We start from the raw sequence: 26,953 nt of genomic DNA, 5'->3' as shown, positions 1-26,953 counted from the left end.
GAAGTGGAGGGATGGAGGGATAGACAGATAGAGAGGTAAAGAGGTAAAGGGATAGAGAGACAGACAGATAGAGAGGTAGAGAGGTAGAGAGATAGAGAGGTAGAGAGATAGAGAGGTAGAGAGATAAAGAGATAGAGAAATAGAGAGGTAGAGAGATAGAGAGAGGTAGAGAGATAGATAGAGAAGTAGAGAGATAGAGAGATAGAGAGGTAGAGAGATAAAGAGATAGAGAAGTAGAGAGGTAGAGAGATAGAGAGGTAGAGAGATAGATAGAAAGATAGAGAAGTAGAGAGATAGAGAGGTAGATAGAGAGAAGTAGCAAGATAGAGAGATAGAGAGATATAGAGAGAGAGATAGATGATAGATAGATAGATAAATAAATAGAAGAAAATCTATAATTAATAGTTAATATGCAATAGGAGACATAGATTACAAATATAGAAATATATTCATATATTTTAATAATCACTTACATAGAATTACATTAGTGACATACATATATTCATAAAAAACAATATTGCATTTGGAGTATTCCGTCAGAGAAGGCGTGTAAGGAGAGTAGAGAACAGCATTAAAGTACCTAATTCATTTCATCTAATGTTCAAGTGCTTTGATTCCATAAAAGAAACGTCGATCCAGTGCAACTATTTCACGTTGAGTCAGGTGATCCAGTTATTATCCCTTTACAGCAACAAAACTGTCTCAAGACATGTCATGACAAGAAAAAGTATTTTCTTAAAAAATTAAAACGTGCATTTTGGTTTGGAAATATATATTTTCCATCCGTATCCCCTCATGAGGTGAACACTATTTATAAAACATGGTTTAGACACTAACTTTACAAAGTTAAACTTTATTTAAAGTCACCAACTCTGGATTCATGTGTACAACATGTGAAATCGAAGGGAATGTCAACAGAGCCCCCTGCTGGTTGTATTTATAACTCCAGTTAAGACAGTCATATCGATGTTACTCCTTAGGAGAAATGTTAAGTACAGCTACAACAAACATTAAAAAAAATATGCTGTGTAATTCAATATTTTACAAAACTTGATCATTGTTTAGATTCATAGTGTCCATTCTCATATATAGTCACACAGACTGATAGTTACATGGTACAGTCTTCTCTGCAGGTGTAAAAGTTTTCCCATGATCCTCCCTGTCCATGCAGGTAGATCTAGAGAAAAGTTATTTTGCTTTGACTCAAAGATGATCTCTTCATTTTCACAGTCCATCTCTCAGTAGAACATGTTTGTCCTCTCACCCAAGACTTTGTTCATTCACCCTGTTTGACCAAACTCAATTCTCATGTTACTGGGTAAAGCCACTTCTCTTAAAAAAGGAAAAGAGGAACTGAAACCCAAAGACGGAAGCTTGAACAGTTTCCTGAACAATAGTCAATGATTGATCGGCACATACAAATTTGAACTCATCATCATTTGAACTGCTGTATCCGGAGTAGCCCATATGAGTTTGTATGAACACATCGGCCTGGTCTGCAGGTTTCAAGCTATACCCCTTCTGCTCACGTCCATGTGTTTCTACCAGGCAGAAAAGATAAAGTCATGACCTTCTGTGCACTGCTCCTCTGCACTCTGTGTCCATATCCCACCAAAACCAGAGGTCCCCAGCCTCAGGGAAGGGCCCCGCTGAACGTGACAATGGGCAGGCAGAGGAGGGAGCAGAAGGTCGGGTGCAGGGGCTGGATTTGGGCGGAAGTCCTGGATTTTCTTAGTCTCCAGTCGGTGAAACTGTCGGGTTTATAGCACACTGATATATCACACCTTCGGAGAGCGAGAGAGAGAGGGATAGAAATGAGAGAGAGAGAGAGAGGGAGAGAAATGAGAGTTAGTCAGATAGGAACTCTTGTAAAGGCTGTGGTTGACGCTGGAGCATTGCATTAGGGTTTGATGGTGGGCGTGCCCGAAACTTGGTGCCGGCGCACAGTTTCATGCTTGGTACTCAAAACATAACCAGCTTTCATGTTAAAAAAAACATAAATCATTACAGTACTAAAGGAGAAGTACACAGGAAATAAAATCCACAACCAGATGAACACGCCAAGTTCAGCAGCTGCCTCAGCCTCCTCATTCACATTTTGGTTGATTGATTAGCTTTTGGTTGAAGTCCTGTGCATATAAATATAATGTTATATAATATATATAATATAATTTATGTAATCAAGTATGATTTAATTCTATTCAGCTATATTTCTGAGAGTAAACTGGTTTATGGCTGAAAAGGATGCAGGTCAGTGGAGAGAGCGTGGAGACATAAATGGGTTGACATTTAGTTGTGTTCTGTATGTGTGCGTCTGTACTTATACTGTATCTTTGTTGGACCACTTTTAGCATTTTGAACATTTTGGCCGGTCTTCAATAGTTCAAAGGGCTGTTAAAAGGGTAAGACTTGGTTTTAGGGTTAGAAATAGGGTCAGGCTAAGTTGGTGTAAAAACTCAGCACTCAGAATGAGTGCAAAGAAAGGCAGGGGCACTTGGGGGCCGTGAGTATTATCCTGATCTACAGGGCCTCTTACCCGGCTGTTGAATTAAAACAGATGAGGCATGCTAATCTGACAATTTATAATAAATGATTGCAATAATAATTGATAACATAAAATTCATAAAAAGGGAATTATATTAAAGATAGGTATTAATTGAACCAAGTAAGAACATCTGATACAGTTATATATACGTATATGCACACCATGTGTGAGTGTAAAGCACGAGGGTAAGATGATGGGGAATGCGTCAAACCAATGAGTGTCCTCACCAAGAAATTACAAGGTTGTGTGAGTGTGTGTGTGTCTATACAACTCCTCACCTGGTGACAGTCTGTAGTATCTTCTTCTCATCCTGGTCCAGACACACAGCAAAGGTTGTGTTTCCAGCTCCGCTCACCTGCACCTTATCCACCTTCACCTCTGTCAAATTCAGCTGCTACAGACAGAAAGTACATCGCCATTAGGCCTCAGCAGTCATATTTCAGTTCACGTCCAACAATCCTCTGTATATCTGCTCAATGTGCAATCCCAAAATATACATATAATACAGACTACATTTGTTCCTTTGGTTTTAATCTTGTATATTATAATATATATAGTATATAGTATATATATATATATATATATATATATATATATAAATAGTATTGCATAACATTTTTATATTGAGCTCTTTGACCTAATTTAAATGTTAACTTTATTAAAAAAAATATGATCTTATTGTACTCCTGAGCTGACCTGTAAAGCTCATCCACCATTTTTTAGTCATGCTGCTAAATATGACAAAGAAAACTTGAAACCCGAACTTTTATTTTATCTTTGTTCTATAAAAATCTATGGATATTACATACAATTTGATATAATATCCACTGCTTTTGACAATCATTGAAATATACTATTCTGAGGTGTGTGCTGTCGACTAGAAATCTAGAGTCTAAGCTACAAACAATGAAAACAACGTTAGTGCCAGACATGAGTGTTTCCTGTGTGTAGTGGCTTCTTGTACCATCGAGACATCTGCGAGAAAATCATTGTTCTCAACGTACGAGAGATAAGGTGTTAGTCTGATACGAGTTGGAGATGATTTCCAGGAAGCGCTGAGGTCTTGAAATAGGGAGCGTGTTTCAGAGTTGTTTATGAAAGCAAGCTGCCACAGGTGCTTTTTTTTGTTTAAACCACAAACCGCCGACACAGAGCTCACGTTTAGCTCACCTGGTTGTAGCCCTTCTTGCTTTTGCAGTTCTGCCTCTTCACAACCTCAGTCATCATGAGCTGCAGGCACTCCATCTTTGAATCTGTTTAATTACACACAAAATGACAGCAAATGTTTCATCGCCGTCTCCAGACCTTTTCCTGATAGAATATGAGAATGGGCTACTTCCGGCAATGATGCAGCACTTCTGGTCTTCGAAATAAAAATGGATGTGAGGCTCAAGAGGCCCATTTGTAAAATAGAAAATATCCGGGCCTGTTTTGGCAAACCCGCGGTGCTCTAGGCAAGGTGTCATGTAGGTGTGAACCTAAAGTGAGTTAAATGGTGAATATGGCCCAAAAGTGTATCAGTGTGGCACAGATCTGGGCCAAAAGAATTGTGCTATAATGTATAAAATATAATTGAAACTATAGCTTTTCAGATCTCATCATGAACAATAAACATCAGGGTGAGGCATGACTCCAGTGTACATGTTCTCAGCCAACGACTACTTTAAACAGTTCACTAACAGTGAAGCAGCAGCAGCAGCAGCAGCGTACCTAGTTCCTCAGGGTTCTTGCACGCTTTGGTCAAGTTCACTGAAGTACAGACTTTTGATTCTCTTTTCCACTGGCTTCTCCCACTGATAACCACCTGAGGAGGAGAAAGGGAGGGAGGGTGATTAAAAAAAGTACCGGCAGGTCTAATCTCTTCATGCAAACTGGTACAGAGACTCGAGGCCCTGATGGTAAAAGCCTGTTCATATTTAGTTACCATCTTTGACACAATTGTTAATAGTGAATTAATAGCACATAATCTTACCCTGTTGTAAACCAACTCCAACATCAGAGGCACTGCCTCTCGGTCACCGTCAATACCAAACCGTTTACTGGCAGCACCTTTATCCAGAGAGGAAACACACACACACATAATTAATCCATGTTGGAGTCATGGAAATGTTAGACATTTTGGATTGAATCAATAAAATGTTAAATAATAATGCAACATTTTAACTCAACTAAGATTAGGAACCATGAATTATTCCCAAAGAAATCTCGCACTGTTAAAGAAAGTGAAAAATAATTCCTGGATCCGCCCCCTGATCCCGATCCACTACAAAATTTGATAAGTTCTTTCTTGACCCACACAAAGAAAGTTTGTTCTGTTGCTTTTGTGTGATCTTGCTTACAAACAAACAAACAACAGACATGGGTGAAAACTGTCTATGGTGAAAACACATCTTCCCTGGTGGAGGTAAGTAAAAAAAAAAATAGCGAGTAGTTTAGTGAGTAATGAATCAAAGCACACTCAGGCAGCGCCACAGAAACAATCAACTAACGTGAGGCCTGATTATCTCACTACATCTTTACTTCACAAAGGAAATGAAAAATCAGAAGTGCGAGCGGCGGTGACGAGCGAAACTAGAAAAAGTAGAAGTATGAATCATGTTATGGAAATAACAGATGTTCCTCCTTCCATAAATTCTGTCCAGTCTCGACCTCATAATAACTGATGAAGCGTTCCACTGCATGGAAAAACGTGGAGGGTCTGGTTAACTGTGGTAACGTTGCTAGGGTGTGTGTGTGTGTGTGTGTGTGTGTGTGTGTGTGTGTGTGTGTGTGTGTGTGTGTGTGTGTGTGTGTGTGTGTGTGACACTTACCCATGGCTTTTATGGCTCGTGTTCCTGCAGTGTGACCCAACTCTAGGGAGTGGATGAACACTTCCGTCCTCCTCTCACCACTGGCTAACGTCAACTGCAACATCAAAGATCCTCTATAGATTACTGAATATTTCTGAATATAACAGTCTTATTATTCAGAAGTGTAAGATTTTGTGTGTGTGTGTGTGTGTGTGTGTGTGTGTGTGTGTGTGTGTGTGTGTGTGTGTGTGTGTGTGTGTGTGTGTGTGTGTCTGTGTGTGTGTGTGTGTGTGTGTGTGTGTGTGTGTGTGTGTGTGTGTGTGTGTGTGTGTGTGTGTGTGTGTGTGTGTGTGTGTTTCTTGTGTAAAAGTGTGTCTAACCTCAGCCTGATAGAGTTGGATCAGTGCTGGCCGGGTAGCGTAGCGGCAGTAGTACAGCAGCAGGTCGGCCATGATGGGAAGACGCTGCTCATACGAACCATCGTAGGACTCGGACTCTGTCTTTGAGGTTTGCTGCAGAAAACAACAGCAACATTTAAAAATGTCAACACTTATTACAATTACACAGCAGAATATAACATGAACAAAGTGGTTGACAATATGGAAAGGTCTGAATGATGCAACGCAGTATAAGGGACATAAATACAAGAGATTTTGAGAATAGTACTGTAAAATTACGAGACAAAAATTCCTAATTTAATGAGGAAAAGAAATGACAATAATTAGTAAAGATTTAAAAAATGTTGGTTTGAATATAACCAGCAAGGAAAACCGATGCACGTCATAGTTCCACTCCTGGATCCATAATCTCAAAGCAATCACATTATTATACTTCAGAAAGTACGAGAGAGGGGCACAATCTTTTAAAAGTCCTGACACTTATGATATTGTTCTATGTAAAACCTATACTAAAGTATATTTTAACAAGATGCTACACATTCCTCATTTGCAGGCGACAGACTGATCTTCTGATAATTCCCCCGTAAAATGACACATAGCCTAAAATTGACTTTATTTGAGGTAATATTACAACTTCATTGACTAAATATCTGTTTTATTTTCCTTTATGGGGCCCTAATGCTGTTTTAGATAATAACTAAGGTGAAGCAGAATAGGAATCAGATTCTAATTGTACCTGGCAGACAACGTTGGTCGGCAGGTTGAGCAGGCTGAGGGTGTTTCGTTCGTACCAAGGGTCCAACATACCAAGGAGATGGGCAATGTCATTGGTACTGTCCCCTGTGCTCGAGAGGTGAAGACCCTGCTATAAACAAAAAGCAGAAATTATAAAAATTATTTATCTTTTTCGCTGTCGCCATATCGAAATCTGTCTTTCTTTACTCCAGAAAATTATAAACCCGAACTCAAGAATGGATTTATGAACCAATCTTTGTGTTCGGTGTTTCGTTTGGTTAGGTTGGGGTTTTATTATTCTTCTTACATTAGAAAGGGCCGCTCCTTTTGGCGTTCCACTTTGAGGCACAGGTATAGGTGACCCCAGGTGACCTCCAGCCGAGTCCCTCTTCACCGGCACAAAGTAGAACTGAAGATTGAAGACCCTGCTGAGACGTGGACACGCGCTCTCCTTCCTCCTCAGGCTATCATAGGCCCGGGCCACCTTCCCGGCCACATGATCGGCACCAAACACAACCACCCTCAGCGTGATATTCTTACTCTCCTCGTCACTGCTCAGAATAGGCCTCCGTCTGAAGCACACATGTCTGAGAGTTTGACTCTGGGGCTGGAGCAGCGGTTCAAGGCAGCTTAACTTGACTTGCTGCGGCAAAGAGTTGGAGCGTTTCTCTCGCACCACCAGAAGTTCTTTAGATTCTCGGTTTCCCAAGCTTTTCGCACGGCACAGTGAGCGAGGGCTCTTGGAGAAGAACCGGTGCAGGTGCTGGCTGAGCCGAGGCAAGGTTTTACTCGACTTTGGCGAACATTTCTCCACGACAGGGTACGAGCAGATATAGTCCTCAAAATCGTCGACGTAGTCACTGTCCGCTCCGGAGGCGACGGAGAAGAGCGACTGAGCGTAGGACTCCGAGGTCACAGACAAGGTGGAGAACATGGAGTCTTTGGAAGCGGTGGACAGGGACGAGATGGTGGAGAAGGTGGAGGCACGGTGGTTAATATTGTAGCAGTTAGGGATGATAGTCATGGAAGGCAAATCTACTTCCTCCTCTTCTTTGTCTTCTTCATCCTCATCCTCCTCCCCCTCGTCTTCCTCATCCAACTCTGTCCCATCCCTCTCATCATCATCATCAATGTCTAACTCCTCTTCTTCTTCCTCAGCCTGCCTGTTAGCGCTGAGATCGTCAGGGCCGTGCTCCAAGAGCGTGTTCAGATCATCTGCAGGAATCAAAACAGACAGACATGAGTTACATTGAGCAGAACAGCAGCGATCTTAAGAGCATCAAAGTTGGGTTTGAATGAGCAAAAGACAAATAAAATGGAAAATGTGTTGCATTGGAAATATAGTTATTATGTCATATTCAAATTGAAGATAGATTTCTTGGCACTGAAAGGAGAAATGAAAACTGCTCATCATCATGGATCAATTATGAGACAAACAGGCCTCACACTGAATACTTTACCAAAGTTGTCTTTCTCCCAGTGAATCATGTAACACTTGGCTGTGGGCAGTGGAAGCGTCTGTAGCATCCCTGTAAGGTTGAGACAGGAAACAAAGCAAAATAACAGCCAATCAGAGCGCTGTAAACCAGAAACTGAAATATAAAAATCATGAGATGTACTGGGTGTACCATAAAGTCCATCCTCTTACCGTCACACTTCCTCCCGCTGGATGCTGGGACTCTGATTCTCTCCCTCAGTTCTTCCAGTCCCTGGATCACATGGTCGCGTCCCTTCAGAAGGTCGGCCATGGCAGCGGCCGTCTCCAAGATGTCGCTTACCACAGAAAAGATCTCACCCAATTCATCCACAGGTTTTTCCTGCAAAGATGAAACATAATATACTAATCATTCATCTATAATCAACCCCGTTGTAAAATCTAAAATAACGGTCTTATTAGAGTTTATAGAAATCGTTCTAATAATTCATATACTTTTTTTTTTTATCCAAAATATGGATTTAAAGTGTAGTAGACATATAAAGCTACATATTTCCTTGATATTGATTACATGGTCATATAAAGTAAAATCTCTATGCAATTACCTTGAAATATTATAATCTACCATTATTAATTTGAAATGCATGCAAACAAGGCCTAAAGTGAAATGTAGTTTAAATTGATAGGTCAGATTTAATTTTAAAAGGAAACATAAACGTATGTGTTTATGTGAATAACCATTCAAGACATTAATATCTTGAAATACTTTCTCTGAGAACTGCTTTGATCCATGGACTCTAAATTAATTGGATGACTCATCACTTCCTCCCACTATCCAGAAATAAAAACTATTCTCCGGATACCAGTTGCAGCACCTGAATATTGGAATCAGAGTCTATCCCCAAAATGTTGGAATGCACTTGTACTGTTTAATCGGGCTCATCTCTAATCCAGTAACAAAGGGAGGCAGAGTATTCTTTACTTCTGCCAGCCACCAGATGGCGACCAACACACATTGTGGAGCTGTGAAACCGTCTATCTTTAGAGTCTTTGTTTTGACTACGTACCTGCAGGGCTCTGTGGATACTTTGTTGAGGGTACTTGGTTCCGAGTGTGGACTGGAAGGCGTGTTTGATCAGTGTGATGTACGTTTCTTGCTGCGAGTGCTTTATTTGACTGAGCTGCTCGGCCACGGAGAGAAAGTCGGCGGGCACCTCACCCGGGTTCATCAGTAGCACAGTCCTGCAGGGAACAGACTCATGATGTCACCGGTGTGTGGATGTGGAGGATGCAAACAGAGTGCTATGATCCTGGTGGGGTTTTAATGGGGAAGAAAAGGGACTTACCAGGTTAAACACCTACAGTAGGTGTTGACCAAAAATGTTGGTTTACTTTAGTGAGTTAACTGTAGGAAAGTGCTGCATCATTATTTCAAGTGTGACGTAAGATCAGATAAACTCTCTATGAACTACAGAGATAAAGGGGAAAACATCTCAACCAGAGAGCAGGAGGTACAAGAGCGCAAAGATACGACACAATCTGAGCTGGACTGATGACAAATGTCAAAAGGGTGTACAAAGTTGTTTCATCCGCCCACGCAGCCTCCGCTCCTCTGATGCTAATCTCTCCTCCATTCCACATACAGGACCAAGCATCAGACCATGCCCCCCCAACACATCAGAGACTGGAGCGACCCGTCCGCTTTTAAATATCCTTTCAAAGCTCAGCTCTTCAGAACTGCTTTCAATGTATAACGATGTTATGTTTTTCTCTTTAATTTGTCTCTTTTATTTTCGTTACGAATAAAATTTTGTAATTTTAAGATTGCTATCATTATTATTAGGTGTGAATATCACCAATAGTCATGGAAACATCACCTTAGTTGCAATTGAACTGTGACAAACTGTACACACACAGTACATGTACGTCATTCTATCGTTTTTTTAGTCTGTAGAAAATACAGACTTTATAGATGTATATATAACACAACCACATAGATGATTCAGTGAGCCTAACACTCTGTGGACTTACATGATCTTGGAGCTGTGGCTGGAGGTGCTGAGGCCTTGCTCCTCTCTCACCAGTCTCTGAAAGGAAATCCCTGAGAGGAAACAAACAACAGAAAAACCATTAGATTTGATGTTTTTTAAGAAACAACTGGAGAGGAACACAGTCAGTGTAACAGTGGCAGATGATACATATTTCATGTCTTCATAGATATATATATATTTGAAACACTTAAATATTTTAAATGCAAAATTCAATTTATAAAAGATTGAAAAAAACAATGCAAAAATATATACTCTGTCCTGTCAGAGATTATGATGAATCATAGCGAAGTTTTTATTTGTTGTGTTCCTTCTGTTGACCATTCCTGTAAATTTCAGCCTAGGTGTTCACGTGTGGCTTCTGCTTTTCTTTGTTTTGTAAAACGATATCACATCCCTAAGAAGAAGTGTCCAGTTCAATGTGAAACCTTTATCATGTTCCTCTCTGTGATGCTGCTGTTCGTGGTATGAGCAAGCCCCATCCTAAATGCATTCCTTTGATCTACCACTAGGGGGAGGGGTTAAGAGGGTTGGAAAAAACGCTTGTGAACACATGAGCTGAAAATCGTTAGAGACGGAACAAGTCGGTCGGAAATAGACACATAGAGAAAAAGATAATGCACTTAACACGAACAATGTCCCCCATCCTTACCTGGCGCTTTGAGCTCCTGCTGTAGTGTGGACAGCAGGTTTTTACACACACTGCAGTACGGCTCCGGCCAGGTGAGGAAGCAGCGGAACACCTCGATGGCCTCCTGCAGCAGCTCAGTGTCTGGAGGACAGAAAGGTGTCTGCAACACAAGACATGCATTCAATCGGGGTTGTGTTGAGACGCAGTGAGACTGGAGAGAGAGGACATGTCTTATGATTGAACTGTGTGAGGTGACCCCCTAAGCCTGCATTTCAGATCATCAAATAACTATCTCCATTATTCATGACTCTAAAATAGTTTTTTTTGGTCGGGGGGGGGGGGGGGGTGTTACTTTCTTGATCTTTAATAGATACAAAAATATATCTATTTCTTTAATAGATAAAACTATATCTATTTTTATCTATTAAGATAACTTTATCAAGAAAACAACATATCTAGTGTCATCAAAAATGTATTACGATTGAAAATGAGGGTGAATAAGTGTGGACAGAGGGTTTGCTTCAGAGCAAGTGATGCTATAATTACTGTAAAATATAGTTTGATAAATTTCACCCATCATTAACCTGAAGTCATGGCTCCATAAGGATTGCAACAGAATTTGAACAGATAACATAAATGTTCAAATTGATCCTGCTCTAAGTCTTATTTATTATAATCACGCTCAGTATCATTATAGTGAGGGTTTAACTCCTAGTCTCAACAATAAACTTACTTTAAACTCGTTTAATGTTTAAATCTAACAACGTGGGACACTCATCACTCAAAGTACATGCAAGCACTGTGCGCCACATTATATAGTTCCAGAATCAAATATGTCCACTGGGTAGCATATGTATACAATTACCAAACAGGAATCTGAGAATAATTAGGTAATAATCTACTAAATAAATCACCCAAAAATAAATCTAATTTTACATTATAAAAAAAAAAAAGGGGGTTTCTTTATGTTATAAGATAAATAACAACAGAACAGTAATGCTGAAATGTATTTTCCATTGTTGGCAAACAACCAAAGGTATATTTTTCATTAAATAAATAAACAAACTAAAAAACTGTAACATAATCACTTACTATGATGCTGTTTCACTAAAGAAACATATTTACTGACACTATCGGTCTGAAATCTGGAAATAAAGCTCCTGAAAACAACAACAACAGTGTGACAGCACAGCAAACACTTTCTGCCTCATAGTGTGAACGCCGGACTGCAAAACAGAAGCGTATTTATGTGCTAAAGGTTGTTTTTTGTCAAGCCAGCAAACGCTGTGATTTACGAAGATCGTTTGGGAACTGTGCTAGAGGCTTTTGACTCAGTTGTACGTTTATGAACCATCACAGTGGTTTTGAATTGCAGAACTAGTTCATCTTTTGTATGTGAAACACTAGGATGTGTGTGTGAAACACTAAGAAGGTCACTGAGAGGTGACCAATGGTTTAACGTTTGGATGGAGACAATTTGTACCTGGAGCAGAGTGGAGGAGAACATGATCGCGAGGGGAGCCACCAGCTCATACTGACACTGCTCCTGAACCTAATTCAATACACAATAACAGTAAGAGAGAGAGAGATTTGTTAGAATAACTATGCTTGCACTGGACAATATGCTTTTCTTGACCTCGACCTTTGCACTCTGTTCTCTCACCTCTTTGGTCTTTGTGATGATTTGCTGTAAGAGGATGAGGAAATTCTCGGGGTCTCTTTTCACCAACTCTTCAAGGCTCCAGCGGTTCATGGACTGACCCGCTGAGCACATCAGCACTGAAACACAGCACGTGTAAATGCACATGTTCATACCTTACATGTAGAAGAAGATCAAGAAAAAGTCACATGTGTTACATATTAATCTCAGGATCATTTAGAAAGATACATGTATTTTGTGGGATATAAGCAAAGCTGTGGCACACACCATGAAATCCTAAGCTCCTTGATGGAGGACTTTAAACATGGAGGACTTTAAACAAACACTTAAACGTTATTTGATATAAGGCATTTAAATTCAACTGTAAAACTGAAAAATAGCCTGGCCTACTAAAATGAAAGCGAATGTAACACCATAAATTAGAGTAGTGTTGTGGTATGTGTTGATGAACTGCCATGAACCAAACGCAGGGCCGCAGCAATCCACAAAAGTTCTTTAAAGCCTCTAACTGCCAGACACAAACAACTTTCCATTGATTGATTGATTGATTAATTATTTTTTACTGATCCCTTTATCTCAAACTCAGTTTCCAAGGAGGTAACACATCAGCAGTTGTTCAGGTCACACAAATGTTTTCCAACATCCTGTCGGTAGCTTCATTTCTCCGCTGCTCTTTTTGCACAGGAGCGTTATCATACAATCTCTAACACATAGTGTGTGGCGTCTATTTAAAGCTCAGAGGTGTATTTGCATCCTGAGCTCCGGTGGTTAATTTTTGATAAGGTGACAGCACGGAAAATGAACCTCAGAGTTTCATGATGGTTCTGTTGAGATGTCAATTTTTGTAAACAAGTGGATGTTGACATTAATGTTACATATTCCAGGAAATCTTCTCTACAGGTTATGGATCAAACAGTTTCCGGTTTCTCTGGAAGCCCTCGTAGAATTTCTGGTGGTCAATTATATATATTATATTGATGATAATCGTATCATTTGAATTAAAAAAGAACTACTGAAAACTTAAAATACTGTGATTATATTGAAACATGATAATTGTGGCCACTGTAATCTTGATACCAACTTTTCACACCGTTTAGCGCCACTGGAGCGATGAAGAGGCAGTGAGGAGGAGAAGAACATGAAAAACTACAGTAGAGGTGCAGCTTTAGCATTTTTTATGTCAGGGCACAAAACAAGGCACATGTCTGATTCTCTTTATCTGGCACTGGTTGACGTGTGGGAGTCTGATGTCGATTCCATCAAGCCTGTTTTCACCCAGCGCCGCAGTAACTTCTGCCTCACTCACGCCCTGCGGTTCCGAGGCACCACTTCCTCTCACCTGTCTATTCACCCAACTTCCTCCAGCAGCCAATAACACATTTCCCTGATGAGAGCACAGCAGCAGCGTCACCGACAACAAGCTCAGGCGCCCGTGAACTCGAATGCCCCGTGTTTGCTGGCGGAGCGCCTGTCACACGGCGGGCGGCCTTGTGTCCACAAAGTGAGGACAAACAACGGCCTTCTGTTCGAGTTAGCACAGCAATCAGCAAATATCACGTCCAAATGTGTTGGCTGGGACTGAAATTTCTGAGAAAATGTGTTTCATTTAATTTCAAAGAAAGGGAAGCCTGTTGGAAGAGTGTTGGGGCAAAGCTGCTAAATCATTCGATGTGGCTTTTGGTTTTACACTTGGTTTTTATATTAATTCTGCTTTCAATAAAAGTGTCATAGTAAATCTTTCCAGTGAGCTTTTATATCCCTTATCCTTCTGAGGGTCGCCGGGAGAGCGTGGAGCCCATCCCAGCTGACAGTGGGCGAGAGGTGGGGTTCGCCCTGGTGCAGGTTCATCACATGACCGACACACAGAGACAAACAACCGCTCACTCAAACTCACACCTCGACACAATTTAGAGTCACAAATCAACAGAACCTGCACGACTGTGGGAGGAAACCCGAACACCTGGGGAAAACATGCAAACTTGCAAGGCCTTGGTCGGCCAGAAGATTCCAACCCAGAACCTTCTGGCTTAAAGGCAAGAGTATTAACCTCTGCACCTCCATGCCACCCTGGCAAAACTACAAAATCAGACACTGAACGGCAAAGGTTCCCATGTTCACTGGGAACTACACTGTAACCAAGTATGTTTTTCAGTTCTCTTTGTGTTTTCAGTTCAGTTTCTCTTTGTGCTTTAAAAAACAGGAGATACAAAGTCAAACATGTTCTCCGATGATGTTAAAAACACAACTGTCTTTACAGCAAGTTCTCATTTATAAGATGTAAAAAATATGCATCCACAATCAGTACTCATAAATGCATGATTGAAGATTTCCGCAGTAGTACATTTACAAAAATGTCGAAAAACAACCCCGTCTCGGAATAAATATAATTAATGGATCCGCCCCCAGATCTGGATCCACACCACGGGTTCTTCCCCAACTCATGCAGCATCATTCCACCAAGTTTAGGGTTAATCCATACAGTAGTTTTTGTGTGATGCTGCTAACCAACAGACAGATGAAAACCTTACTTCCTTGGCAGAGTTAATTTTTGTCTTTGCTGCTACACGCCCTGAAAAACTGAACTCCTCTCAGCGTGTGTCCCAGTGTCAGCCTGTGGAATCTTACCGTTCCAGTGGTGTGCCGCTGTGGGACTCCGTCTCAGCCCGTCCAGACACCGGTCAAGGGCGTGCTGGATTCTGTCCTCTGTACACGAGGTGTGCTGCATCTTCACTGCTCAGGCTCTGTGGAGGGGCGGCAGAGAGACCTGACATTAACTATCAACATAGGACACTCAACTTCCATCCGTGTATTATCTGGAAATCCTTTAGTGGGGGTGCATAATGTTTGCACACTCACTCCTCTCTTTTCATGCACAGTATCGCAACAGCTATCACATCTGCTTTGCATCAAGGCAGATCACCTGGTAAGTATGAAAATGATCTTTAGTCAAAGAGGATACTCAAACCGTAAAGGCAAATGCATGATGTTGACACGCGAGTTGCTTGCTGCTGTTTTGTTGCAATACAATTCCTGAAATATCCCAAACAGCACAACACATGCCTGCTTGTTTCATATTATATATATGTTCTTGGGTCTCTGTTATAAAAAATAAGTTCCTCATTTGACAAGTGGTTGGCCAGTCTGTGGACGCTGCCCTGCCTCAGATCAGCAGGTTTTATTTGAAGTCCCGAAAACTGTTACGTGGCCTGTGATGAATTCAAAACATTAAATCCAACGAGAACAAAACACCTTAAGCTTTTGCTCAATGTCAGTCATGTCCATCAACATGTGAGCACAAACCAAGAAGAAGTAAAGCAGGAGAATGATTGACAGTTTATCTAGTTTTACACACAGGAGCCCTATTGACAAGCATGAAAAAGAAGAAATGCTTATATCCACTATTAATAAGACTGATATTAAGAGGAACATCTACATACTAATACAAACTCTCAACTGTAAACTTTAGCCAACCAGCTTTGACATCAGCAACATTTAAGCAAACAAAAACAAAAAAAGTTCACAATAGACATTTTATCAATGGTTTAGAACAGAAACACAGGCCTCAGTGCTTTTCTTTCATCAAATCCATGCACAATTCCCTACATGGGAAATAATTTCCAAATATAAAAAAAAGATTTTTGGGGGTTTTCCACTCCCCATCCATCCACGAAGAACAAGCAATGAAAACACTAGAATGACCCCCCAATAGAGCAAATACCTCCACCAAGGCCCAACAGTCACCTTGAATACAATCAAAGCTGCACCAAATATAACACATTCATTTTTTTTTCCTTAAATAAAACAAAATTTGTCATCGCGATTTATACTTCATAGAAAAAATGCTCTGTCCCTCTCATTCCTGGAACTTGTTACCTTGGCCCATGCCCCCCCTCCCCCTGTCTAAGTTTCCCTTTAACAATTTCAGCGGCGGGGGTTTTGTTTTCCTGCCAACAGTCAATATAAACAACAGTGAAAACATCACCTCTTCGCCTGTGGTCAAGATGTGAAACTGCTGTCGATAGGGGAGATTGTGAAAATAGTCTAGCACTCTATTCCAGTGTTACCACATTAACATAGTAGACACATCACATCTTCAGCACTGAAGACACGAGGATGTGCTGAACTTCACCTTTTTTCTTAAAATTTCAGTTCATACGTGCGTTGGGTTGTTTTTCATGCAGCAACTCAGGGCAGCCCAGGTGTGGTAAGTGGTTTCAGTTCTGTTTTGAAAACAGAAGTCACCAGAGTTTATACACAGTCTCTATAACAACATACCAGGGATGTCCCATCAGTGACTTCATCACACAAATGTTATGTTTATGTAGGTAAGGTGACTGAAGAAATGTGGTTAAATCCCCTTTTTTCCATTTCTACATTTAAACTAAGGCTCTTCTGACGGCTGAGGATCAAATTGTTCTGTTGTAATAACCTTATCTTCAGTAATTTACCCTTGTATTTCATTTCAAAATATACAACATTTCTGCATCTGCCTAACACATTGTCCATTTCACACAAACTTGGATGACTAGACTGACTAATTGGGATATATGAACATTGTTTTAATCTTATTTGATGTGAAAGATGATTGATGTTGATTTCATTCATTTATTGAAATCAAATTAAGTTTGATGTATTTTTAAAGCATCTCTACATTTCATGTATGCCAATACTGGGAAACCTCAGATTTTGACAAGCAGAACAAACACTTCCCTAAAGCAAAAGGGGCCAAAGCTTTTTTAGGATTTGGTATTTTTGATCTTTTCTGGTAACATGTAGCCACATGCTGGAAACACAAACCACAATTATTTTAGACCACATTGATTGGCTGGCCATAGATATAACTGAATATGTTACAGCTTTAGTTATTATAAGTATTCCTAATGTGGACCACATTAGGAAAACAACTTTATACAGGTAATTGATCGTTCCTTTACATCTAGAAAACAAACCCAAAATGCTCTGCTGCATCCGAAAGAGAGAGTTTACATTTATCTAAACTAATCTGCCTCGGGGTTGTTTTCAGAGTGAAGTCGGAGCTGAGACAGGAATCAGCAGTGACATCAAAGCTGTTTTGGTCTGATTACATTTTCTCTAAATTTCCCCAGTGACTGTGAGGAATTCCCCAACTCATATAAAGCCGTGAATGAAAGCTGTCAAATTAATAGTGTCGATAAATGACTCACTCTCACACGCTCACTCACCTCATTACCCCAAAGAGATGGTCCACCCACAGGCCACTTAAAGGACTTTGCACACAAGACACGGTTTTTGATTTTGTTTTCGTGTGAAAAACGTTCACGATATTAAAATTATTCTAACCCTATATACAATCACATCAAATTTTGACTAAGCGATATTGAGGCTCTTATATTTTTGGACCAATACAACATGTACACGTCAAGCAAATCAAAACGCATGTTGTCAAATCTTGTAGCAGTAGAAAGCAAACAACTTCGTCCTTGGTCTGATATTAACTGGAATATATAAACTGTAAAAGTGACCTGTAGTCATTGAGCCACAACCAACTGCAGGACACTGGCTAAGTCTTTATTAAAAATTTGTTGAGATTGAAAGTGTCCAGATCACATCAAAATCAAAACTACACTGCACTTCCTTGTGCCCTTGATTCACAAGTGTGAAGCCTGAAAAGATGAACGGTTCTCGATATGTGAGCGAACAACAGACAGACAGAGATTTCTGGAATGATTTGATCGATATTATTCTGTAGCAATTGCTCAAAGTTTAGAACAACATGATGTAATCAACTTGAAGCCAGGATAAAGCAACAGGCAGCCCAACTCCTGTATAAGAACATGATTAAACCAAATGCGCAGAACCAGGACTGTTTACAAACAAACAGGACAAATAAACTCAATAAATACGTCCTGAAGCAGCCGCGGTACAATTCAAACTCCCTTCATCCATATTGAGTGTTCCCAAGTCTTAATCTTTTCTTATTCTGCGGTTTGAATCTTAGTAGATTGAACCCTAAATGGCATCACGCTTAATGTGATTGGTCAGAGGTGCCGAAATTCACCACAGAATCATTCACTACTTCAGACAACTGTTTCTTTTAACGTGTGAAACAAACAGGATACAACGTGCAGCTCAGTGTGTGTACTGTTAGTTTGATTCTAACACCCTGAGGCAAGTTTCTCATTAAAACCTTACAATGGTCTTTCCAAGGTAATCAAAAGAGGAACACAAGCTACACAACACACAACCACTGAGGAATTGTAGACTGCACGAGTTACACAGACAACTGCCTGTATGTTCTTAAGAGATATACCTAATGAGATATACAGTAGAAACACACATTCACTGTACAAACGACCTCACCATTGACACCAGTTGGAGGAGTGGGGCAGGAAACTGCAGGTTTAAGCAGCCAAATTATCCCCCAGCACTTTGCTCTTTTTCCTGCAGTTACCTCTAAACAACAATACCACCAGCTCCAGAGTAAACAATACATCCATGCAGCTGACCCCTCCTCCCTCGAGAGGTATTGTGTTGGAAGAGGTGTCCCGAGTAGGCACTGAGGTGCTGTATGGAGGTGGGCCTATCGGACACTTGTGCTGAGCGCTCCGGTCATTGTCCAGTGTGGACAGAGCTGGACGAGAGCCCGGTGAGAGTGGAAGGAACTAATAAGTCAGACGCCATGAGGACGGGGTTCAATGGAGACATGCAAATGTAGAGGAAGAGGGGAAGACCTTATGTGAGGGGGCATGATGCAGGGAAAGTTTATTAGTTACAGTAATAGTCCTGTTGAAGATATCAGGTCATTTGTCTGGTATATACAACCCCTGTATAGGAGCATTCTTAAGAGCTCACACCACACCTTTACAATAGTGGTGGGGGAAAAAAAATTGATTCTGTTCTGATACAGTATCGATTTTTGCAATATTTAATTATGTACGAAACAGCCCCTGGCAGCCAAAGCATGATGAGGAGAGTTTCAGAGTTTAAAAGATACCTGAGCATTTCAGGCACTAGTGTGTCTGCTGAAAGGATGTTCTCCAGAGGAGATACAGTAACGGCCCAGAGAAGCGCTTTAAAATCTGAGCATGTTGACCAACTCCAAATGAATTTAACATTTTGGGTCATGACCTTGCAGCCAACTGGACTGGACTCTAGCAGTACACATTTTTGTTTATTTTTCTCAATTTGATTGAAGCTCTATAAGTTACTCTTATTTATATGATTATTCTCAGGTTTATGTTACTCTATTATGTCTGCTTTATGTTACTGTATTGTATTTAAATAATTTTAAGTTATGTGCTGGGAGCTCAGCGTTCATGTGAGAGGTCTCCGATTCAGAAAATAATTACAAAGGTCCTGTGTCCTGAATGTTCAAGAACAAAGTTTTTGCACTACCCTTTCTTAGTTTTTGCACTTAAATGTGACATTTGAAGTGAGTTGAGCAGTCTTATTCTCCTCATTTTTTGTAATGCCTTTGAATAATATGGGGGACATGAATCGCAATATATCGCAGAATCAAATCGCAATACTTGCTGTATCGCAATATGTTAAGAATCGCAATAATATTGAATCGTGGCACAAATATCGCAAAACTATTGAATCCTCACATTTTCACCAATTCCCACCCCTACTTTACAATATGTAATTTGAAGGGTTTATTGGGAGTGAATGAATTGGATGTAGAGGAAAGCTGAATGGCTGTTGAGGGAATTGGTTGAGGTGAACATGTTGTCTTATAGGCTGAAGGCACTGAACACCATCAAGCTGTGCCTCAATTCAGGGGCTGCATAGGCTGCACTTCACAGCATATGGTGTCAAACCTAATGACTAGAGCAATTTCAAAGGCTCCTCCAAATGCTCCTGACAAATACATCCTTCCATCCCAGAGAGAGATCCTTTTTTAGGGCGAACCTATCCCAGGGTTCATAAAACCGTTTTATAAAGAGTGTCATCATAGTTGTTTACGTAGAGTTGAGAGTCGTGTTGCAAATGCGTGATTCTGTGAGGTTTCATAAGAGGATGTATGCAGCACATCTCTGAGAGTCAACAAGGTCACTTCCACTTTTTCATGGTTTGAAAACCTGCAGCAGTCAGACAATAACAAGCAGAGTTTGCTTTGCGTGCAACAATCAGAATCTCTGAATTTACCATGCAGAAATTACAACTAGCCGAGCACTGACGTTCAGTAATGAAGAGCTGTGAGAAACCACTGAAACAACTTGAAAACCATTTAGTCATCACACTGATCATATTTCCAGGAAGAGCACCAAACTAGAACGGCACTCAGTGGAGCGCAGACCGCTGCCGAGGCCCAACAGTTCCCTTAAGTTCAATCAAGCTGGACCAAAAATTGCACACACTCATAAATATCAGTCTTTAGAATATGCCAACATCTTTTCATGGAGATCCATCAAATAACCCTCGGTAATTTGGTGAAAAAGTTCAAGAAGGTTCACTGGGTTCACCGGGTTCTTTCTTGACCAATGTCTCATCTTGCACCAAGTTTGGCGGAAATATGCGTAATTGTGTAATCCTGCTGACAAGCCAACAGGACAGGGGGGGGGAACATAACAGTTTTTACATTAACTTTTAAACTCCTCTTAACTGCAATAACTCCACCAAACCAGCACCGTGGCATATTTGCACTATTGCACACAATTTAACTAGTTCTATTCTGTTCTATTTTTCTCTTGAGCTGTATATATATAAATAAATAAATAAATTTTTAATATTCTATTTTATTCTATTTTATACTATTTTTATTTTTATTTGTTTTGGTTGTAATTACTTGCATGACTAGAAGAGAGCCTGTGACTCAAGCATTTCATTGCCAGCGAATGCTTAATGTTATTGTTGTGCATTTGATAATAAAAATCTTGAATCGTGAATTTTGACACCCAACCCAGAGCATATTGGTCCCAGCTGCTCAAACAGGCAGCCCATCAATCTTGTCATGGGTTTTCAGTGTTGAGTCAGGTCATCGTACACAGGAAAAGAAACCTTTAAAATAGGTTATATTATAACACATAGCTGCAAATGGAAGCGATGAACCGCATTGTCAGCTTAAATTGTGTCACAATGACGAAGGTATATATTACATCACTTTTGTATCGGCTCCACATCAAAATGGTTTCTGAGAAAGCCCAGTACATCATTTAGCTGCTTCTATCTGTGTTTTCCTCCTGCTATCTTCTGTCCTCCTGTAGCATTACGAGTATCAACATCTCCCAGACAAAACCTTCACCTGTGTGTGTGTGTGTCTCTCTCTTTTTCTTTCTCATGCTGTCCTCTTTTTCCTCTCCTTCCATCCTCACGGGCTGCTTCCCATCTCCCCCACTGATCCCATAACCAACTGCTTCCTAACAGGAAGATAGCTCCCCTGCTCGGCTGAGGAAGCAGGTGCCTCCCCATTGTTGTGGTGTGATCAGACTCTTAGATGCACTCCCACAGACCAGTAAGGAGAGTGTGTGTGTTTTTGCGTGCATGCATGGGTGTGTGTGCGTGTGTGTGCGTGTGCGTGTGCGTGTGCATGTGTGTGTGTGTGTGTATCTACAGTATATGGATGATTGTCATTTTCACAGACCCCCCCTGATTGATAGAGTCTGATATTCACATCCAGTTTTCCTCTGCTGGCCCAACAGAGCTGTGATTCCCCCTCTCCCTTTCTCTCTCTGCTGACCCTGTGGATGTGAACCGGTCTCTTATGGCTTTAGGAAACAACATTGGTCCAACTCCAAAGCCCTTGTGTAACTAAGTGCTTCCTTTTAGTTCAAACAGTTGCTACCGGTGAGAACACAGTAGTCCGATGGAGGGGATCTCTTGTTACAAACTAAGGTGAAGCCTAAGGTTGTGTGTGTGTGTGTGTGTGTGTGTGTGTGTGTGTGTGTGTGTGTGTGTGTGTGTGTGTGTGTGTGTGTGTGTGTGTGTGTGTGTGTGTGTGTGTGTGTGTGTGTGTGTGTGTGTGTGTGTGTGTGTGTGTGTGTGTGTTTGTGTGCGTGATAAAATCCCTCAGGTTGTTTGGTGACTGTGCAAAAGAGTGAAGTTGATTTCACATCTGAGCTTCCAGAGCTTCATTCTTCACCTGATCCAGATCTGCGCCAACATTTATCGGGTCCTTTTCTGAAACTTTACTAAGCTTCATGAAAATCTGTTCTGTAGTTTTTGCAGAATCGTGCTAACTAACAAACAAGCCAACAATCGGACAAAAGGACGGGGGTGTAAACATAACCTCCTAGGCGTAGATACAAAAATAAATCTCATTTTTAAAAGGTATTTGCAAATAATTATATTCTCATAATCAATCTAGACTATTTTTGTTTTACCGCAACTTATTATTATCATACTCAAGTAGATATATATTAAGTGCAACTAAAAACCCAAACAGGAAGTATCAGCTTCAAAAATACACTGAGATGCAACCATTTGCTCAGCATTTTACTTCAGCACCTAAACACACAGGTTGTTTTGTCACTTAAAATCCTTACTGAGCCTCTGGTCTTCACTTCCTCAATAAACACTCATAAAAACTAGATTAGATGCAAATATCATGAGTTGTTAAATCAGGCTATTGGCCAGAGGCGACTAAAGATACACAAACAGGACTGGGAGTCTTTGTCTGCTCAAGTTCAACAACAACATGAAAAATTCTTCTGTTCTCTTTGTGGAAAAACTGAATCTCTTTGCATTTTCCAAGTGTGATGTGAGAAAAACGGTGTGGGTGCTTAGAAAGCTGACATTACCGAATATGTATTTTATTAACAACAGGTGTGTACACGTGAGCACAACACACACACACACACACACACACACACACACACACACACACACACACACACACACACACACACACACACACACACACACACACACACACACACACACACACACACACACACACACACACACACACACACACACACACACACACACGGGGGGTGTGTAGGCGTCAAACCATGTGTCATAAAGGTGAAGATGAAGATTTGACTGATAGGACAGCTTTAAAGAGACAAACAGGATGTGATGCTGTGAATAACACACACTTCTGAGCTGGGAGACTTCAATCACTTCAGCTAGATGCCATCTACACATTGTGACAGTGTGTAGCTGTACGCCTCGTGTCCAACATCTGTGGTATATATGCGCAATCCAGGTTTTTTTTTTCTAGTGCAAGCTCGACACATCTCCAGCAGTTTATATTTCTCAACAACAGGAGATGACTGTACTCCAACTGATTGTGTAATTGATCAATTTGTAAAAAAAATTGGTAAACCAGCCCAGGAGGAGACAATTAGGTTTAACCCTGATATTTTTCCTATGTTATGGTCTTAAACAACCACTGAGAGAGTGATTATATACTTAACTTAACACATAAACACTACCGCAGGGCTGGAGGGATAAATAAATACTATATTTACCCTGCTACTCATCCTCACATGAATCCAAACACATTCATCCCCTGCATGTTGTGTCGGACCTGACTTAGAGGGGACACACAAAACAGACACACTGTAAAGGTTTTAGACATGAGACTAAGATTCGATTCAGACTGCTGTGAGACCTAGAAGTCAGGTCTTAAGCCTGATTGTTCGGCAATAGACTTGAGATTTGCTCATTAACACTTGTGACTTGACTTGGTCTTATCTCAACATGAGGTTTGATTTGGATTTCAATCAATCAATCAAGTTTTATTTGTTAGCCTATGTTCACAAATCACAATCTGTCTCACAGGGCTAAACAAGGTGCCACATCCTCTGCCCTTAAAAGGGATAGTTCAACCAGAAATGAAAATTCACTCATTATCTTCTCACCACTCTGCCAATGGAGGGGTGGGTGAAGTGTTGGAGTCCACAAAACACTTTGGGAGAATCAGGGGTAAACAGTGTTATCGTAGAATACCATACAACTAAAGTTACTGGTGACCAAATCTCCAGACGTAATAAAAATAATATGAATGTCGGGGCTTGCAGACACTTGGATGACACCACAGGAGCAGTAATGGAAGCATGCTATGGTTTTTATTTTGTTTATGTTGAAGATATGGCCACCAGTTACATCAATTGTATTGATTTTATATTGGTGGCTGTTTGTCTCACAAATGTCACAGGACGTCGTGATTTAGTTTCTTTATTTTACTTTTACGTCACTACTCTGAAAAATGATCTGCCAGCTTTTCTTTTTCTTCTTTCACGTACAGTGACTTTTAATTAATGCTGTTCCTGAAAATCCACATTTGGCAGAAATGTGGTTGCTTCATGTGGTAAAAGGATGTTGAGTACAGGCGTTGGCTCAACAGTGTTTCTATTGGGTGGAGTCCTCAAAGACGACTGTGTCTAACTGACGGTGTTTTTCTGGGTCAGATTTCTCTGCCTGCATTCCTTGTCTCATTTCAGTGCCGGCTCTGTATCTATTAAAAAATAAATCATGAATTTAATAATGGTATTTTTATTGCACTAAATTGAATTATGACATCATAGATATAATTGATGGATTGTTTGTCCTCACGTGCTCAGTAACACAAACCACACAGACTGCAATCAGCACGGGAAGAGGAACTCTTATAACCTCATGGAGCCGTTTAAGGTACTGACACAAACGTCTGAGATCAACACATAACAATCAATGTTCACATTTATAAACACAAACATGCTCACAGTTAAAGCCAGCAAACAACCAGGCGCCTGCCTGACATGTGCTTCTTCTTCTCTACTTCCTCAGAGTTTACTAAAGGCATGAATCATACAGGGCTTCTGAAAAAGCAGAAGTTCCCAAAATGGTACAAGGGGGGGGATCTGCTAGCAATATGACAGCCCAGCTTTTACATGTGACGCTGAAATGATCCATCACCTTAACAACAAGACTCCTGAAGTTTTCACATAAAAGGGAAATTAACTTGTATAACTATTATAAAGTGCAAGTTCAGTGGGAAGATGTAACACATAATTGATGTGCTTCAGATTCGCTAAATGTTTTGCTGTTTATCAAGTGTTTGTCATTTTCGGCCCACAGAGCCGGATCCCCCAAAATCTAATTGGCCCCTGAAGTGCCCCTGTCCTGTCAGAAGTCTTTTATTTTTAAATAAACTAGTCACTCACTCGGATATATGATTTATATTCTTCTTTTTATTTTCTAAGCCTTATTGAAGAACACAATGTACTTAAACGAGGAGCAATTCTCAGAAAACATTTAATGAAGTGGGACTTTGCTTAAAGCTACAGGGCGAACAGTAAACAAGGAATGACTTAAATTTGAACCTATACTGAATCAGGAAATGTCCTCGGATGTTTGACAAAAAATTGTCAGCTTCTAATTGACAAATATCCTAGATTTTCCACGGTCTGTCCATAAAGAAGAGATTCAAACAACCTTCACTTCGGAGCAATCAGGAGCAAACATCAGTTTAAATGTAACAGAAATAATAATGTGACACTTTAAATCTTAGTATGTTGTTTGGCCATATCACCCAGCTCTTACTGTGATGCTGACTGATGGCAGAAGCTTTCACATGGCAGAGAAATTAACTTGGATATTATAAAGGACATTAAAAGACAACATGAGTCGGAGAGAGGACTGACTAAAGAAGCTATGAAGACCAAAGTGCCCAATACAGACATGAGCCACTCTATCAGATAGACAGATGAAGCTGGAGGACATTGACAGTATCCTTATATCCTCTCTGACATTTCATATGAAAGCAACATTAGACACATATCACGGCTCCAAACTGGATATCTGTTTAAACACACATCCAGGTGATGCCTGTGCACCTGGTCTGTCTCTTATAAACTTTACAGGACAGGATTCTTCTTTTTTTAGGCTGTTTAAGTGTGAGTTTGTTTTCTATTTTCAACATTTAACTCTGTTTTTAATTTATGAAAAGCACTTTGTAGTAGTCTTTTCTGTGAATAGTGTTGCATGGATAAACTGTACTTACTGATAGACATTTATGAAACAGAATCAAATAAAGCAAACTCTCCGCTCTCTTTCTCTGACACACACAAACACACTTACCCTTCAAAATAAAATGCACCTGTTAACTGTCTTCCTCCTCTTACCTGCAGTTCACTGGCCAACATCCATGCTCTCCCTGTGCGCGTCTCCAAAGTCTAAAGAGTCCCAGGCCAAAAACGCGTCTCCGGCTCGGTGCTTGTGCCATTCATCCAATTATCTGTTCATCCATTCATCCATTCATTCAGTCAGCGTGTGCACATCACGGTTTAACAGACGAAGCCACATCCTGGGCGCAGCGGGGTTGACATCAGCCTCGGTCTCTGCTCGCTGAAGCTTCTGTTGCGCACAAACACGTCTGCGCTGCGCACATCACAGCCGCTCACAAACAGGAAGTGGAGGAGAGAAGTGCACGCGAACACAAAGAGGGAGGCTGCTGGTGTGCGTGGGTGCGTGCGTGCGTGTGCATGTAGGTGGGAAGTGTTTCTACGTGCGTGTGTGGAGAGGCTGCCTGTGGATTTTGAAGGGATGTTGGTCCCTGAAAGGAAGTCATCTGTTTGACATGTTTATTTTCACATGCGTGAGTAAAGTGTCTTTGTTTAGGATTAGAAGCTGTGGCTTTGTTGATTATCGTTGGTGCCACTTATATAATCAAAAATGCTATTGATCAATTTATATTGTGATAATTATTGATAGGCCTGCTGGTTTATTCCCCAGCCTCAGGTCCACTGCATTCTCTTTTGTTTCATCTTAACTGTGACTCATTTTTATTTCTAAATCAGTGATGCA

General features: G+C 40.6%; 1 protein-coding gene across 1 annotated transcript; it reads right to left on the bottom strand.

The window, feature by feature from the left end:
• Positions 1 to 497: 497 nt before the first annotated feature.
• pik3r5 (phosphoinositide-3-kinase, regulatory subunit 5) lies at positions 498 to 26,488 on the bottom strand. The gene is made up of 18 exons (XM_061090908.1): positions 26,272 to 26,488; positions 14,867 to 14,982; positions 12,245 to 12,360; positions 12,065 to 12,133; positions 10,603 to 10,741; positions 9,934 to 10,003; positions 8,970 to 9,144; positions 8,116 to 8,284; positions 7,928 to 7,996; positions 6,775 to 7,682; positions 6,469 to 6,597; positions 5,715 to 5,846; positions 5,356 to 5,449; positions 4,518 to 4,594; positions 4,256 to 4,349; positions 3,716 to 3,798; positions 2,824 to 2,939; positions 498 to 1,784 (listed from the first exon to the last, which is right to left on the bottom strand). The coding sequence occupies exons 2-18, from the start codon at positions 14,964 to 14,966 to the stop codon at positions 1,634 to 1,636; spliced, it is 2,691 nt and encodes an 896-aa protein (XP_060946891.1). The 5' UTR covers positions 14,967 to 14,982; positions 26,272 to 26,488; the 3' UTR covers positions 498 to 1,633.
• Between the last annotated feature and the right edge of the window lie 465 nt (positions 26,489 to 26,953).

The sequence above is a fragment of the Limanda limanda genome, chromosome 2 (assembly GCF_963576545.1).
Source record: "Limanda limanda chromosome 2, fLimLim1.1, whole genome shotgun sequence".
Taxonomy (NCBI): domain Eukaryota; kingdom Metazoa; phylum Chordata; class Actinopteri; order Pleuronectiformes; family Pleuronectidae; genus Limanda; species Limanda limanda.
This window is presented reverse-complemented; position numbering and strand designations above follow the sequence as displayed.

Excerpts from the sequence above, each read along its gene's own strand:
- pik3r5 (XM_061090908.1), bottom strand. The coding sequence starts at position 14,966 with ATGCAGCACACCTCGTGTACAGAGGACAGAATCCAGCACGCCCTTGAC. Across the intron at positions 4,595-5,355 it reads ACGAGCCATAAAAGCCATGG|GTGCTGCCAGTAAACGGTTT; the intron begins GTAAGTGTCACA and ends CTCTGGATAAAG. Across the intron at positions 4,350-4,517 it reads TGGAGTTGGTTTACAACAGG|GTGGTTATCAGTGGGAGAAG; the intron begins GTAAGATTATGT and ends TCTCCTCCTCAG.